General features: G+C 39.2%; 2 protein-coding genes across 14 annotated transcripts in view; both read right to left on the minus strand.

The window, feature by feature from the left end:
- The window catches only part of CCDC169 (coiled-coil domain containing 169), a gene marked incomplete at its 5' end in the record, with an annotated part of 42,649 nt that extends 34,551 nt beyond the window's left edge, over positions 1–8,098 (minus strand). The window contains 2 exon segments of the mRNA XM_033843863.1: positions 6,415–6,486; positions 7,999–8,098. Of these exon segments, the coding sequence (XP_033699754.1) occupies positions 6,415–6,486; positions 7,999–8,098 (172 nt within the window).
- Positions 8,099–11,259: 3,161 nt separating this feature from the next.
- Positions 11,260–13,238, minus strand: part of SPART (spartin) — a 373,903-nt gene continuing 371,924 nt past the window's right edge. For 11 of the 13 annotated variants that reach the window (XM_033843895.2, XM_019936752.3, XM_073795087.1 and 8 more), the window contains one exon: positions 11,260–12,908. In XM_033843895.2, coding sequence (XP_033699786.1) covers positions 12,635–12,908 — 274 coding nt within the window. In that variant the 3' untranslated portion in view covers positions 11,260–12,634. The remainder of the gene's footprint in view (positions 12,909–13,238) is intronic. The other 2 variants (XM_073795086.1, XR_012327594.1) reach the window with 2 other exon arrangements.

Genomic DNA, 13,238 nt, shown 5'->3' on the forward strand with positions numbered 1-13,238 from the left:
ATATGTCCTGCCACTCCCTTCTGGCTTGCAGAGTTTCTGCTGAAAGATCAGCTGTTAACCTTATGGGGATTCCCTTGTGTGTTATTTGTCATTTTTCCCTTGTTGCGTTTAATATTTTTTCTTTGTATTTAATTTTTGATAGTTTGATCAACGTGTCTTGGTGTGTTTCTCCTTGGATTTATCCTGTATGGGACTCTCTGTGCTTCCTGGGCTTGATTAACTATTTCCTTTCCCATATTAGGGAAGTTTTCAACTATAATCTCTTCAAATATTTTCTCAGTCCCTTTTTCTCTTCTTCTTCTGGGACCCCTATAATTCAACTGTTGGCACATTTAATGTTGTCCCAGAGGTCTCTGAGACTGTCCTCAATTCTTTTCATTCTTTTTTCTTTATTGTGCTCTGCAGTAGTTTTTCCCACTATTTTATCTTCCAGGTCACTTATCCGTTCTTCTGCCTTATTCTGCTATTGATACCTTCTAGAGAATTTTTAATTTCATTTATTGTGTTGTTCATCACTGTGTTTGCTCTTTAGTTCTTCTAGGTACTTGTTAAATGTTTCTTGTATTTTCTCCATTCTATTTCCAAGATTTTGGATCATCTTTACTATCATTATTGTGAATTCTTTTTCAGGTAGACTGCCTATTTCCTCTTCATTTATTAGGTCTGGTGGGTTTTTACCTTGCTCCTTCATCTGCTGTGTGTTTTTCTGTCTTCTCATTTTGCTTAACTTACTGTGTTTGGGGTATCCTTTTCACAGGCTGCAGGTTCGTAGTTCCCATTGTTTTTGGTGTCTGCTCCAACTGGCTAAGGTTGGTTCAGTGGGTTGTGTAGGCTTCCTGGTGGAGGGGACTAGTGCCTGTGTTCTGGTGGATGAGGCTGGATCTTGTCTTTCTGGTGGGCAGGTCCATGTCTGGTGGTGTGTTTTGGGGAGTCTGTGGCCTTATTATGATTTTAGGCAGCCTCTCTGCTAATGGGTAGGGTTGGGTTCCTTTCTTGCTGGTTGTTTGGCATAGGGTGTCCAGCACTGTAGCTTGCTGGTTGTTGAGTGGAGCTGAGTCTTGGCATTGAGATGGAGATCTCTGGGAGATTTTCGCTGGTTGGTATTACGTGGAGCTGGGAGGTCTCTTGTGGACCAATGTCCTGAACTTGGCTCTCCCACCTCAGAGGCATACCCCTGACGCCTGGCTGGAGCACCAAGAGCCTGTCATCCACATGGCTCAGAATAAAAGGGATGAAAAAGAAAGAAAGAAAGAAAGAAGAAGATAAAATTAAATTAAATTAAAAAGTTATTGAAATAAAAAATAATTATTAAAAAAAATTTTAAATGAAAAAAAAGAAAGAGCAGCCAAACCAAAAAACAAATCCACCAATGATAACAAGTGCTAAAAACTATACTAAAAAAACAAAACAAAACAAAAACCCGGATAGACCAAACCCTAGGACAAATGGTAAAAGCAAAGCTATATAGACAAAATCACACACAGAAGTATACACATACACACTAACCAAAAGAGAAAAAGGGGAAAAAATATATATATTGTTGCTCCCAAAGTCCACATCCTCAATTTGGGATGATTCATTGTCTATTCAGGTATCCCACAGATGCAGGGTACATCAAGTTGATTGTGGACAAGGATGAGAATTCTTGCTGAATGGTTATTATTCCATTATAGTCATAGTCTTCTGCTATCTCTTCATATAAGTCCTGAATATTTCTTATCAAGGGTATTGTCAGAGATTTTATGATTCAGGATGGAATTGTTGTGCAATCATTAAAAAAACCCCTATTTTCTAACTGGTTATTGCTAGTGTCTTGGGTTTTTTTAATAAAAATTTCTTCCACTTCTGTATCCAAACATTTTCTAATTTTTTAGTATATTATATATAATATATATATATATATAAACTAATATATATTATATAATATACATATATAAACTAATATAGTAGTTTTTCAGTTGATCCTCTGGAAAGTTCTGGATATCAAATTATAAAAGTTAAAAAGTATAATAATTTTATATCTTCCTAATAGCTATAATGCTTATTTCTGTTTCATATTTTATTGCTTGACTGGACCCTTCAAAACAATATTAAATTTTAATGGTGGCTGGAGGCATCTTTGCTTTTTTCCAGGAATGGTAATGCCTCTAATGTTTCATCATTAAGTGTTATTCCAGTTCAAGATAAATAGAAATATATTTTTTTAATAAGACAAATTGAATTTTATCAAAACCTTTTTTAGCATTTACTGAGACGAGTTTTAAAAAACTATTTGATCTACTAATACATTACTTAATAGCCAAAGAGTTTTTAACTAGAAACCAGCCTATAAATGAAGACTCAAAGGGAGCTTAAAGGAAAGGTCTGGGATGGAGATGTAAATCTGTATGTTATCAGTATACAGATGGCATTTCATACCATATGACCAGAGGGGATCTCCTAAGTAGTGGGTGCATGTATCAAAGAAAAGTCAGAGGACTGAGCCCTGAAGCACTCCAAGTTTTTAGAACTCATGAAGATGAAGAGAAGTGAGGAGTGGCCAGTAGATATGAAGAAAACCAAGACAGTGTGGTGTCCCAGAAGCCAAGTGAGCAACGGGTTTCAATGATGAAGGTGATCAGTTCTGGCAGTGCTGCTAATGTCAAGATGAGTACTGAGAGACGACACTGGATTTTGCAAATTGAAAGTTACTGGTGACCTTGATAAGAGCAGTTTCAGCTGATCAGAGGCAAAACTTCTGATTGGAGTGAGTCCAAGAGAGAATAAGACAATCATGCTTGTGCTGGGCAAATCCAGCCCATTTCTATGCCTAGATGAGCAATGTCCCAGAACCTCAGTAAATCAAGGCTCTCTTCTCCAGATGAAAAAACTTTAGAAGCAAACTTAAGAAACTTAAGTGGAAAGAAATAGAGGCTGAGTTTGGGATCTGACGGCAAAATGCCTGGATCCCAATTCCAGATCTATCCCTCCCCACCTCTGTAGCCTTGAGAAAGACATTCAGAATCCCTGAATCTCAGTTTTTCATCTATAAAATGAGGTGATACTGTTTTCAAAGGGTAGTGGTGAGGTTTCAATTTTTTGAAATGCACTTAAACCCCTACACCAATATTGACTCTTCTCACTTTTTTAGGTCTCCTGGACATTTTCTTTCCTGTTCTTTGTCTTGTGGCCAAGCTTTAAGATGGTAAAATTCATATTTACTTAAAACATAAACCACTCGTTTTGAATATAGTTTCCTATGAATCCTAAAGGGCTTCAAAAGGCCACTATGTGAATGTGAAGCCCTTTGAAGTTTGTTCTGCTTGCTGCTTTGCCTAAAAATTAATCCTGTTACAAAACAGGTAGATTAAATATGAATAAACAGGTAAGAGTGCAAATAAAAAAAATGATTCTATTGAAATATTTTGGTGTACACAGAGCAGTGAAAGGTGAAAGGGGATAATGGTAGAAGGGGAAACATGTGGCCAAAGAAGGGTTGGTATCTGTTTTTTAGATAAAATAAACTCGGCGTGTTTGTGTGCTGTTGGAGATGATTCAGTGGAGCAGGGAAAACGGTGCAGCAGAGAGGACAATCAATTGCTGGAGTGATATCCTGGAGGAGGTGAGAGTAATGGCCTCTGTTGTACAAGTGGAGAGATTGACATTAAATAAGAGTAACACAGAATATGCAGAGGAACAAGAGGGAAGTAAGAGGATGTGCAAAGATGCATGTATGTAGGTGGGTATCTTTCTTGGTAGAAACATGTGGAAATCCTCTTCTGATTGCTTCTTGGTTCTCCTTGAAAGAGGAAGGTAAGCTCATTCGCTGAGAGTGAGAATGGAGAGAGGGGTAGTGAGATTTGAGTAGAGAGTGGAAAGTGTGAAAGAATTACCTAAACAGATGTATCCATGGTTATCACTTGTGCATTTATTTCTTTTATAATGTTAAACAATAATAAATTTATTTTAAAAACTCCTTTAATATTACCCCATTGCCTTCAGGATAAATACAAATTCATCAGAATCATATTAAAGACTATTCTTCGTCTTCTTCATAAACTTTTATCTCATCTCCTGTCACATTCTCGTTACAATCTATGTTCCACCCTTATCAGTTACTTAAGAGTTCTCCTCAAGAGGCATTATGTTTAATACTCCCTGTGGCAGACTATTTGCCAAAGATGACTGCAAGAATCCACCCCATTCCACATGTTCTTCTGCAATGTGACCTTGACAAGTAGATTTTCTCCATTCCCTGAAATCTGTGACTGGTTTTTTTTTGTGTGTTTGTTTGTTTGTTTTGTGGTACACGGGCCTCTCACTGTTGTGGCCCCTCCTGTTGTGGAGCACAGGCTCCGGACGCACAGGCTCCGGACGCACAGGCCCAGCGGCCATGGCTCATGGGCCCAGCCGCTCCACGGCACGTGGGATCTTCCTGGACCAGGGCACGAACCCATGTCCCCTGCATCGGCAGGTGGACTCTCAACCACTGCGCCACCAGGGAAGCCCATCTGTTACTCTTTTGACCAATAGAATATAATGGAAATGACGCTGCCAGTTCTGGGAGCAGCCCTTAACTGGACTGGCAGTTTCTGTCACAGTGCCTTTTGGAATGCTTGCTCTTGGGATACAGCCTCTTGGAACGCAGGCACCATGCTGTGAGAAGCAAAAGCTACAAAGCCATGTGTAGGTACTTCTGATGGGTGGTCCCAGCTGGGCTCCCAGCCAATACCCAGGATGAGTTACCAGCCATGTGGGTGAGTCATCTTGAAATGTCCAGCCCAGCTGAACCTTCAGATGACTGAGTGCCAGACTACATCTGACTGCAATCACATGAGAGACCCCAATTAAGAACTTGCCAGATGAACCCAGTCAATCCACAGACTTGTGAGAGACAAATGTTATTTAGAACCCTAAACGATAGGCTGGTTGGCTATGCAGCAGTAGATAACCAGAACTACTGAGTGCCGATGTGGGGAGACAGCAGTTGTCATGGTAGTAGTGGTGGGGGGAGACAGGTGATTTAGGCTAAAATCATGGCTCTGCCACCCCCTGGCTCTGTGATCTTAGCAAGTTACTTAAATTCCTGAACTTCATTTTTCCATAAATGGGAATAATAATAACCACCTCACCTGACACAGTTCCTGGAGTTAGTTGATTCTGAAGAAGGGATAAAGGTTTCTGCCCTTCACCTTAGGTTTTAGCTTGGCCCACTGCGGAAAAACTTTCTCGCCTGCCATTTTACCTTATCTCTTTATACCCATATTCCAGCTCCTCCCCACGAGAACAGCTGTTGATAATACGACTTGCTGGGCTTACATTTTACTTGTGGGCATAGTTACTGCATTGTGTGTGTATCTGAGCATGACGTGTTTTGTCTGTAGTTAGATGGATGAGGAAATTCCAGCCAGCCTTGCCACTGCAACTACTTGGTAAGTGTACTCACAGTCTGCCTCCACAGAGCCAGTTTATTAAGGATACAGACATGGAGACGTAGGAAGCTACTTCAGCCTTGGGACAAAGCAGTGTTCTCTAAGCAAGCTTTAACATAGCTTTGGGTATTATGAAAAGTAGCATTATATTTGTCATATGGTTACTAATCCATTTTGTTCATGGCTTCCCCAATAGAAGAAAAGTATGAACGGGTTTAAGAAGCAAAGCCCACCCCCATAACCCTAATAAACTCCTACTGTTCTTTAGTAGTCAGTTCAACACTGCCTCCTCTGCCCTCATGCAAGGTGTGTTGGGTTCCCCTTACCTGAGTTGCCATTTCTCCTCATGCAGAACTTATATTACTTCTGCTCATATTTTAGTTTGACACTTCCCCCCAATAGTCAGTGAAACTCTTTAGAAAAGGGAAAAGAAAGGTCTTCCATTCAAAATGTTGACATATGGCAGGATCTCAATCAATATTTGTGTAATAAATTAACATCTTACAGACATTATAAATTTTAAGGATATATGGGTATGTTCCTGTGTGTAGGTGTGTGTGATGAGGGTGTGTGTGCAACACTCGCCTGCCCCTCCCCCATTCTTTCAACACAAACAAATAGCCAAAACCTAGATAAGGATTTTAAGGTTATATCCCAAATCTAGCAGTTAAGATATAAAGGTTACTACTTGAGTTATATAGAAAACGTGTGATATTTTATTACTAAGGAAATAATGTATTTATCTCACGTAACAAAGGTTCTGCTAATTGAAGAATGAACATTCTGAACTCGTAAGTAGACAAATAATTATAAAGTAACAGGTTTGACACTCTGAAATATGTTTTTAAAGCCTCTATATTAAATTATTATTAATGCTGCCAAAAAGCAATATAGAAATCTTGACACTATTATTCCAAATATGTAATTTAATGTACTATAGGTATCTTGGTAAAATGAACAATAGCTATACAGGAGTCATAAATAAAAATATTTACTTATATACCTTCATCGTCAGTATTGAGTTTGGCTTCCAGTTCCGCTATCTTGTGTCTTATTTCAAGCACTGAGAGTTGCACTGTATCCCTATTATTAAACACATTTTGTTAATTATGATTCAATTAAAAATAACATGAGAAAAATAATACACAGTAACCTACCACTACTTCAGGAACAACCTATTATGAAACATCACTTATTGAAGGCCTGGTTGAGAATTAGTAATCAGGCGAACGCAGGCTTCCGATTACCCGGGTCTAGAAGGACATTAAAATGCACTAAAGCTCAAAGCTCCCCATGTAACCACTTAAAACCCTTTATTCTTAAAGTTGGCCTCAAGAAGTCTGACAATTTTGGTTACCTGGTTTCTCAAAGCCCAGCAAAGGAGCTGCAAATTACTATAGACGGGAACAGCTAGGGCAACAGGTAACAACTGACAATCTGAAATAAAAAGGAAAAAAAAAGAAACACTAATAAAAAAAAATACACACACACACACACACATAGCATTCCAGAGATTATCTATTTAGGACATCAGCAAGTGGCATAGTAGTTATCAAAATACGATGACAGAATCATTTATATTTCTGAATGCCTATTATGTTAAAGGCATTGTGCTAAGTGCTGAAGATACTACCGTAAGTGAACAGAACAGTAATTGCAGCAGCTAACTTCCACCGAATGTTTATTACAAGCCAACACTAAGTGCTTTACATACATTTCAGTCCTGGTACCAACTACATGATGTGTGAGATACCGATTTCTACGCCAGTCTTAGACTTGAGAAAACTGAGGCTTCAGAGGTTCATTAACTTGTGCAAGATCATGTACTTGCTGAGTAAGTGATAAGAGCTGGGATTTGAATTTGTGCAGGATTCCTCTAAAGGACTGGCTCCTACACTCTACTGCTTCAGGAAATACAGAACCTGTCCTCAGAGTGCTTACAGCTTAGTACCAGACCAAGAAATAACTGAGCAATTTAAAAAGTGTGGTTGGAGTTACGACAGAGGAAAGCACAGGAAGCTACAGGGTGCCCCAAGAGAGCCTAGCCCTCCTGTGGCCTGCGGGTGGGGGTGGGGGTAGGGTATCTAAAAAGATACTTAAAATGTTCCAAAGACTTAGTAAGAAGTACTGATATTGAGTACTTTAAGAAGTATATATAGTAGGGGCTTCATTTTTACCAAGTATCACCAATTCTTAAGCTCTTCTAAAGGGATGAAAAAGAAGCATAACTAAACGAAACCTTTGGAATTTGAAACAGAAACCCTGAACTTAGTGGAACATCACAAGCAAACACATGTTTCAGAATTATAGTCTGTGCACACAGTACACTCCACCGGACTCGCTCCTGAAGGCAGAACCTCAAAACCTGCCTATTTATAATACCAAACGCAAGAGCTAAATGAATCTCTCCTATAAAGCACTGTTTTCAGATGTCACCAGTTCTGCCCGGGGATTAATGACACTGCAGGTGTCACCTCGGCCTCAGGGGCTTCGGCCTTGAGCCGCGGGGCTCACACAGGCGCAGGCCCTCGGCTTGGCGGCGCCGACGTGATCCCCACACCCGGCGGGGCGCGCGCCGCCCTCCGACTCACTTCAGGTGCCTTTCTTCCAGTAAGTAACTCCAGTTTAAGGCGGTCGGTGTTCATACCGTCGAAGGTGTCGCCTCTTCCTTCCTCCACCGTGTCAGATCAGAGGCCACCCACGCCCTTCCCTCACACGGCTTAGAACGGCTTAGAGACCTGAGGGGACCCCCTGCAGCCGGGAGTGGTCAGGTTCTGTCAGCCGTAGTGGGGACGAACTGCCTCACGGTCGCTGCCTGGCGCCGTGCGGTGACGGCACAGGGCGGCGCCCGGGGGCGGGGCCAGGCTGGGACGCCCAGGGCCGCTCACACAGAAAGAGGGCTCTGTGCTGGGAAGTTTGGAATTGAACTAACTAGAAAGTAATGTAGTATCACGTTAGACCGACAGACTAATGTCCAAAAGAACCACCCAAATTTGTGGGCAAGAGATGATGTGAAGCATTTTGAGGAATAAGTTCAATTAATAGCAATCGAGGGTTTATTTTATACAGAGTGATATGTAACATATGCTAAGTACGTTCACTGCTTTCAAAGAACCTACGGTTTAACTGAAAAGTGATCTCTTGCCAGTGTGTCAGTAGTAACGTGGTGTGGCAAATCTTGTACTCCCAACTTTTGTGCCCAGCCTGAGGCAAGCTGTGGGGAGCAAGATGCTGGTCACCTCTTAGACACTCACCGGTGTCTATTCTGTCTTGGTGGCTCCCTTCCTTCGTCCTCAGCGCGCGTTCCTAATTCTCTGATTGACTGGGGAGGTGGGGATGAGAGGGACCCGCATGGCAGAGAGACAGTCATGCATTTTATATTCTCCCAAATCTTTCTGGTTCACACCTAAACCATAGCTTTTGAAATATCAAAAGCTAAGAACTGATGGTTTTGTTCTCTAGTTTCTCTGTAGAACCCCTGCTCCTTTAGGTCAGGAGGGTCAGGAATCCTCTCCACCTCTAATGCTGCTTCCAGGATCTCTACTCTTCCGTCCTCCTATAAAAACTCACTCCTTATTTCATCTGGGTGTGACACCATATACTTCTCCTTGCTTCACCCAGAGACTTAATAGTCACAACCTGTCTACTGACTTGGACAAAAAAAGTAGTTTTTCCACCATAGGTCTTGTCTACAACCTCGCCCTTCAATATGCAACTCTCATCACTTTAACTCCACTCCACATCCACAGCTATATGCTGAACCCTGTCATCAGTGTGGCTTTAGTTCAAAAGCCTTAAATTTAAAAACTGCTGTATACCAAAGCCCCTTTTTCTGCTCCCAGCTCAGTTACTCCCTAAATAGCAACGTTTTAACTAGAGACATTATCTGTGGGGCTTCTTGAACATGCAAATGCTGGGATCCTATCCCTTATCTCAGTAATCTTGCTTCTTGGTAGCACTCTAGCAAGTTGCTTTTCAGCTGGCTAACTAAATTTGAACAGAACAGATTGGGTGGGATGCCGGGGGAGAGAGAACACTTTCCCCCACCCACTAGTCATTTTTTCCTCCAATGAATAGCCTCCAGGTTGATCAAACTGTTTCTTCACATATGACAACTTTTTGCATAGAATACATTTAAAGACATTATTTCGGGTTCCTATCTTTCATCTGACCTGTGTTCTTAAAAAATTTTTTTTTTATTCATCTTTCTGGATCTTTAAAATATACTGTAAATAGAAAAAATGTCTTTGAAGAAAAGCTATTCAGAAATCAACAAAATATTCTCTTTTAAGCAATTCTGTTGCTAAAGTAAACACAAAATAGCAAAATCCATTAGGAAGTCTGTTTAAAAATACCTAGTCTTAATTCTGGCAAGAACAGACCAGAGAACTAATTTATTTGAGCACAGCATTATAGACTTAACTGGTATGTCTGGCTTTTCTTAGCTTACCCTAGAATACCTATGAAGACAGAGAAAAAGACTCACACTATCAGGTAGGTAGTGATGATCTATTTTGCTAATCTAGGGCTGATGATCTATTTTGCTAATATCTCAAGAAATTTTCTACCAATTATTAAGCCAATAGAATTATAACAAAAAATTAATTTGTTAAGCAGCTGGAATCAGAGGAAATAAGACCATTTGTCTTTCCCCATCTACCTCTGTTTAAGAAAGACAAGATGCCCGGCCTAACAGGCCCTCCTTTTTGAAGCATGTGTGTGACCTCTTCTTTCATACTGTTCCCTTACATCTTGGGAAGGTTACTTCACCTCTCTATACCTCAGTGTCCTATTCTGTAAAATGAAGACTGTAATGATATAACCTCATAAGAATATTGTGAGGTTAAAATGAGTTAGTCTGTGTAACAGTACTTAGAACATTTTAACACTACCTAAACATTAGCTATCATTATTTTTATACCTAGTAGGTTCCTAGAGGCAATGCCAGAAAACGACCCAGTACAGCATGGGGGAATGACAGTCTGTAGAGGCAAAGTGAGGAAAAACCCTGGTAGCAGTAGATACTGAGAACTGTTTGTCAGACACTAGACCTGTTGCATCTCAAAAAGCCAAGAAAACCTAGGAGAAAGACCTCTAGAAAATAAAAACCAGGCTAAGAAGCTGTGATGGTTAATTTTATTGTCAGCTTAACTGGGCAACGGGGTGTCCAGACATTTGGCCAAATATCATTCGGGGTGTGTCTGTGAGGGTGTTTCTGGGTGATATTAACATTTCAATCGGTAGACTGGGTAAAGTAGATTGCCCTCCTTAAAAGATGGGTGGACATCACCCAATCAGCTGAAGACCTGAATAGAACAAAAGGGCTGAATAAGAGGGAACTCTTCCCGTTTGACTGCTTTCATTGGTATATTGGTCTTTTCTGGCCTTCAGACTCAGGCTGAAACATAAGCACTTTGGGGCCTCAGGCCTGCCTACCAGCTTTCAGACTGGAATAGACATCATTGGTGCTCCTGATTCTCAGGCTTTCAGACCTGGACTGATACAGCACATCAACTCTCCTGGGTACCCAGCTCACTGACTGCAGATCTGCGGCTTCGCAGCCTCCATAGTTGCACGAGCCAATTCCTTATAATACATATTGGTTCTGTTTCTCTGGAGAACTGGAATATAGAAGCTATACTTACCAAAATTTTTTTCTAGCTGTTGATCTGAAAAAGCAACCCACAAACAAGTGAACAGAGTAGAATGAAGTGAAATGGACAACTAGGTTCCCGTTGACAAGTCCAATTTTGCTGACCTCTGCTCTAAGGTAATTTTTTAAACTTTAGGCTCCACTATGTGTCATTCCGTTTCTTAAACTTAAATAAGGCAGAGACCGACTGGAAGCTATTTACCAATTCAATTTTATTTCCATTTTAACTAGTACATTATCCTTGGCCCTAGGGAAAGGCTCCACCAATTCTGTGTCCCTGAAATACAAACCCATGAATACATTTGAGGCCAAGTAAATCAGTTTATTCACAAAGTGCATTCTTTATATAGTTTCAAATAAAGCCTAATAAACTAAATAGCAGTTGGAGTTTCAGAAATATTAAAATGGACTATACTAAGAAAACCAATACCAATCTTTTAAAATCATTAAATAAAAATAAAATGCCACTAGCTATTTTACTTACATATTTGTAGCTTATAGGTCTGTGAATATCCTCTCTTCTGCCAAAGTGGACACTGTTATGCCTAGCCACCATGGATTAAAGCCTAAAGTCTTCACATTCTTTACCTTAATTATGAGTAAAACCTTTCTAATAATTTAATTTATTGGCTTTTTAATATATAAAATTCCAATGACTGAATCCCAAAATAAAAATTATTTATCATACATAAACTCAACTGTTTATATTTCAGTTTTTACTAAATGTCAGCCTTTTGGCAAAACTTACAGAAGTAGACACGGTAAAGTGATTACATTTTTGTCCAATTAAGCTGATAATAATCACTCTGAATTTTGATACAATACCAACCATACCCCCAAATTTCCCAGGCTCCTAACAGATCAATAACAGGCTAAATCTAGAAGACTTAAAAATCTATTTGTATTCATTTAAAATCAAAAAGACCATTCCATTTCCTAACAAAGAGATAAGCTACCAAATGATTTTATAGAACCTCATTTTATTTTTCATGATTAGTCTACTCCTTGTTTTGAAAAAGTCTTTTAAATGTTATACAAGAATTCTTTTCATTTAGGGTTACAGTTTTTGTTTAGCTTACACACTGAAAATTCTCACAAGCACCTAAAAAAAAATCCACAATTAGTGCAAAAAGAGGAAACAATGTTTAAAGCATTCATTCCCAGTACAAACATAACTAAGGTTACTAAATGCCAAATTTTAGGTAAATATATAATTTCCTACTTTGCTTTCTGAAAGACAGCAAATACAAAAATAGTTTAACGTTAGGTTTAATGAGATTTATAGCACATCTATTATTAGTCTTATTTTAACTGCAAAAATATTTTAGCCACATTTAGAAAAAAATCAACTCACAGAGAATGTAACTGTATTTCTAAAGGCCAGATGCAAGAATACTGATTCTTTTCCTTAGAAGTAGAATACATGACATAAAGCTTATGAAATAGTCACTTTGTAGGAATGAATACATTTTAAAAATCCTGGTTAATCTGTAGGGAATTCCACATTTGCCATTTAACAAAATTGCATCCATCTGTAAGGCTTTGGTATAGACAATTCATAGCACTTCCATCATTTATCTTTCTTCTTTGCCTCATCCTTCTCTAGTGCCTCTCTCTGTTCATCTTTCGCCTCTTTCATGTTTACACTTGCTCCTCCTCCTTGATTTTCCCCCTTAGAATTATCAACAATTTTATAGTCCTCAAGCAGCGTGTGTCCCGTTTGTTTTGCAGTTTTCTTCACCATTGCTTTGATGCCAACGTTGTCAATATTATAGGCAGTTACACCAACATTGATGGCAGAATCTACTGCATTGTGTGTAGCTTCTCCTGCGGTATGCCCGTATCTTTAAAAGAAAGATTAGAGAAAATACAATGAAATTACAAATATAAATTAAGATCTTCTGAATTAGTATTAAATAGGTCACATGATTAGCATGTTATCCGAAAGCAAAATCAGAAGTTAGGTTTCAATTTAATTAATAACTTAAAACACAGTAAAGAATAAAATCACACTGTGCCAAGGCTGTTATTTTCTCCTTTAGCAAAAACACTGTGAAAATAAACTGAGGCTGAGATTAATGTAATAAAGACTGTTTATGCTGAAGAATAAAATGTAAATTATAATAAAGGTTGTTAATCAGTCAATATTTCCTTTTTTATCTTCTTCTGGAAAT

This window comes from Tursiops truncatus, chromosome 18 (assembly GCF_011762595.2).
Source record: "Tursiops truncatus isolate mTurTru1 chromosome 18, mTurTru1.mat.Y, whole genome shotgun sequence".
NCBI classification, from domain to species: Eukaryota; Metazoa; Chordata; class Mammalia; order Artiodactyla; family Delphinidae; genus Tursiops; species Tursiops truncatus.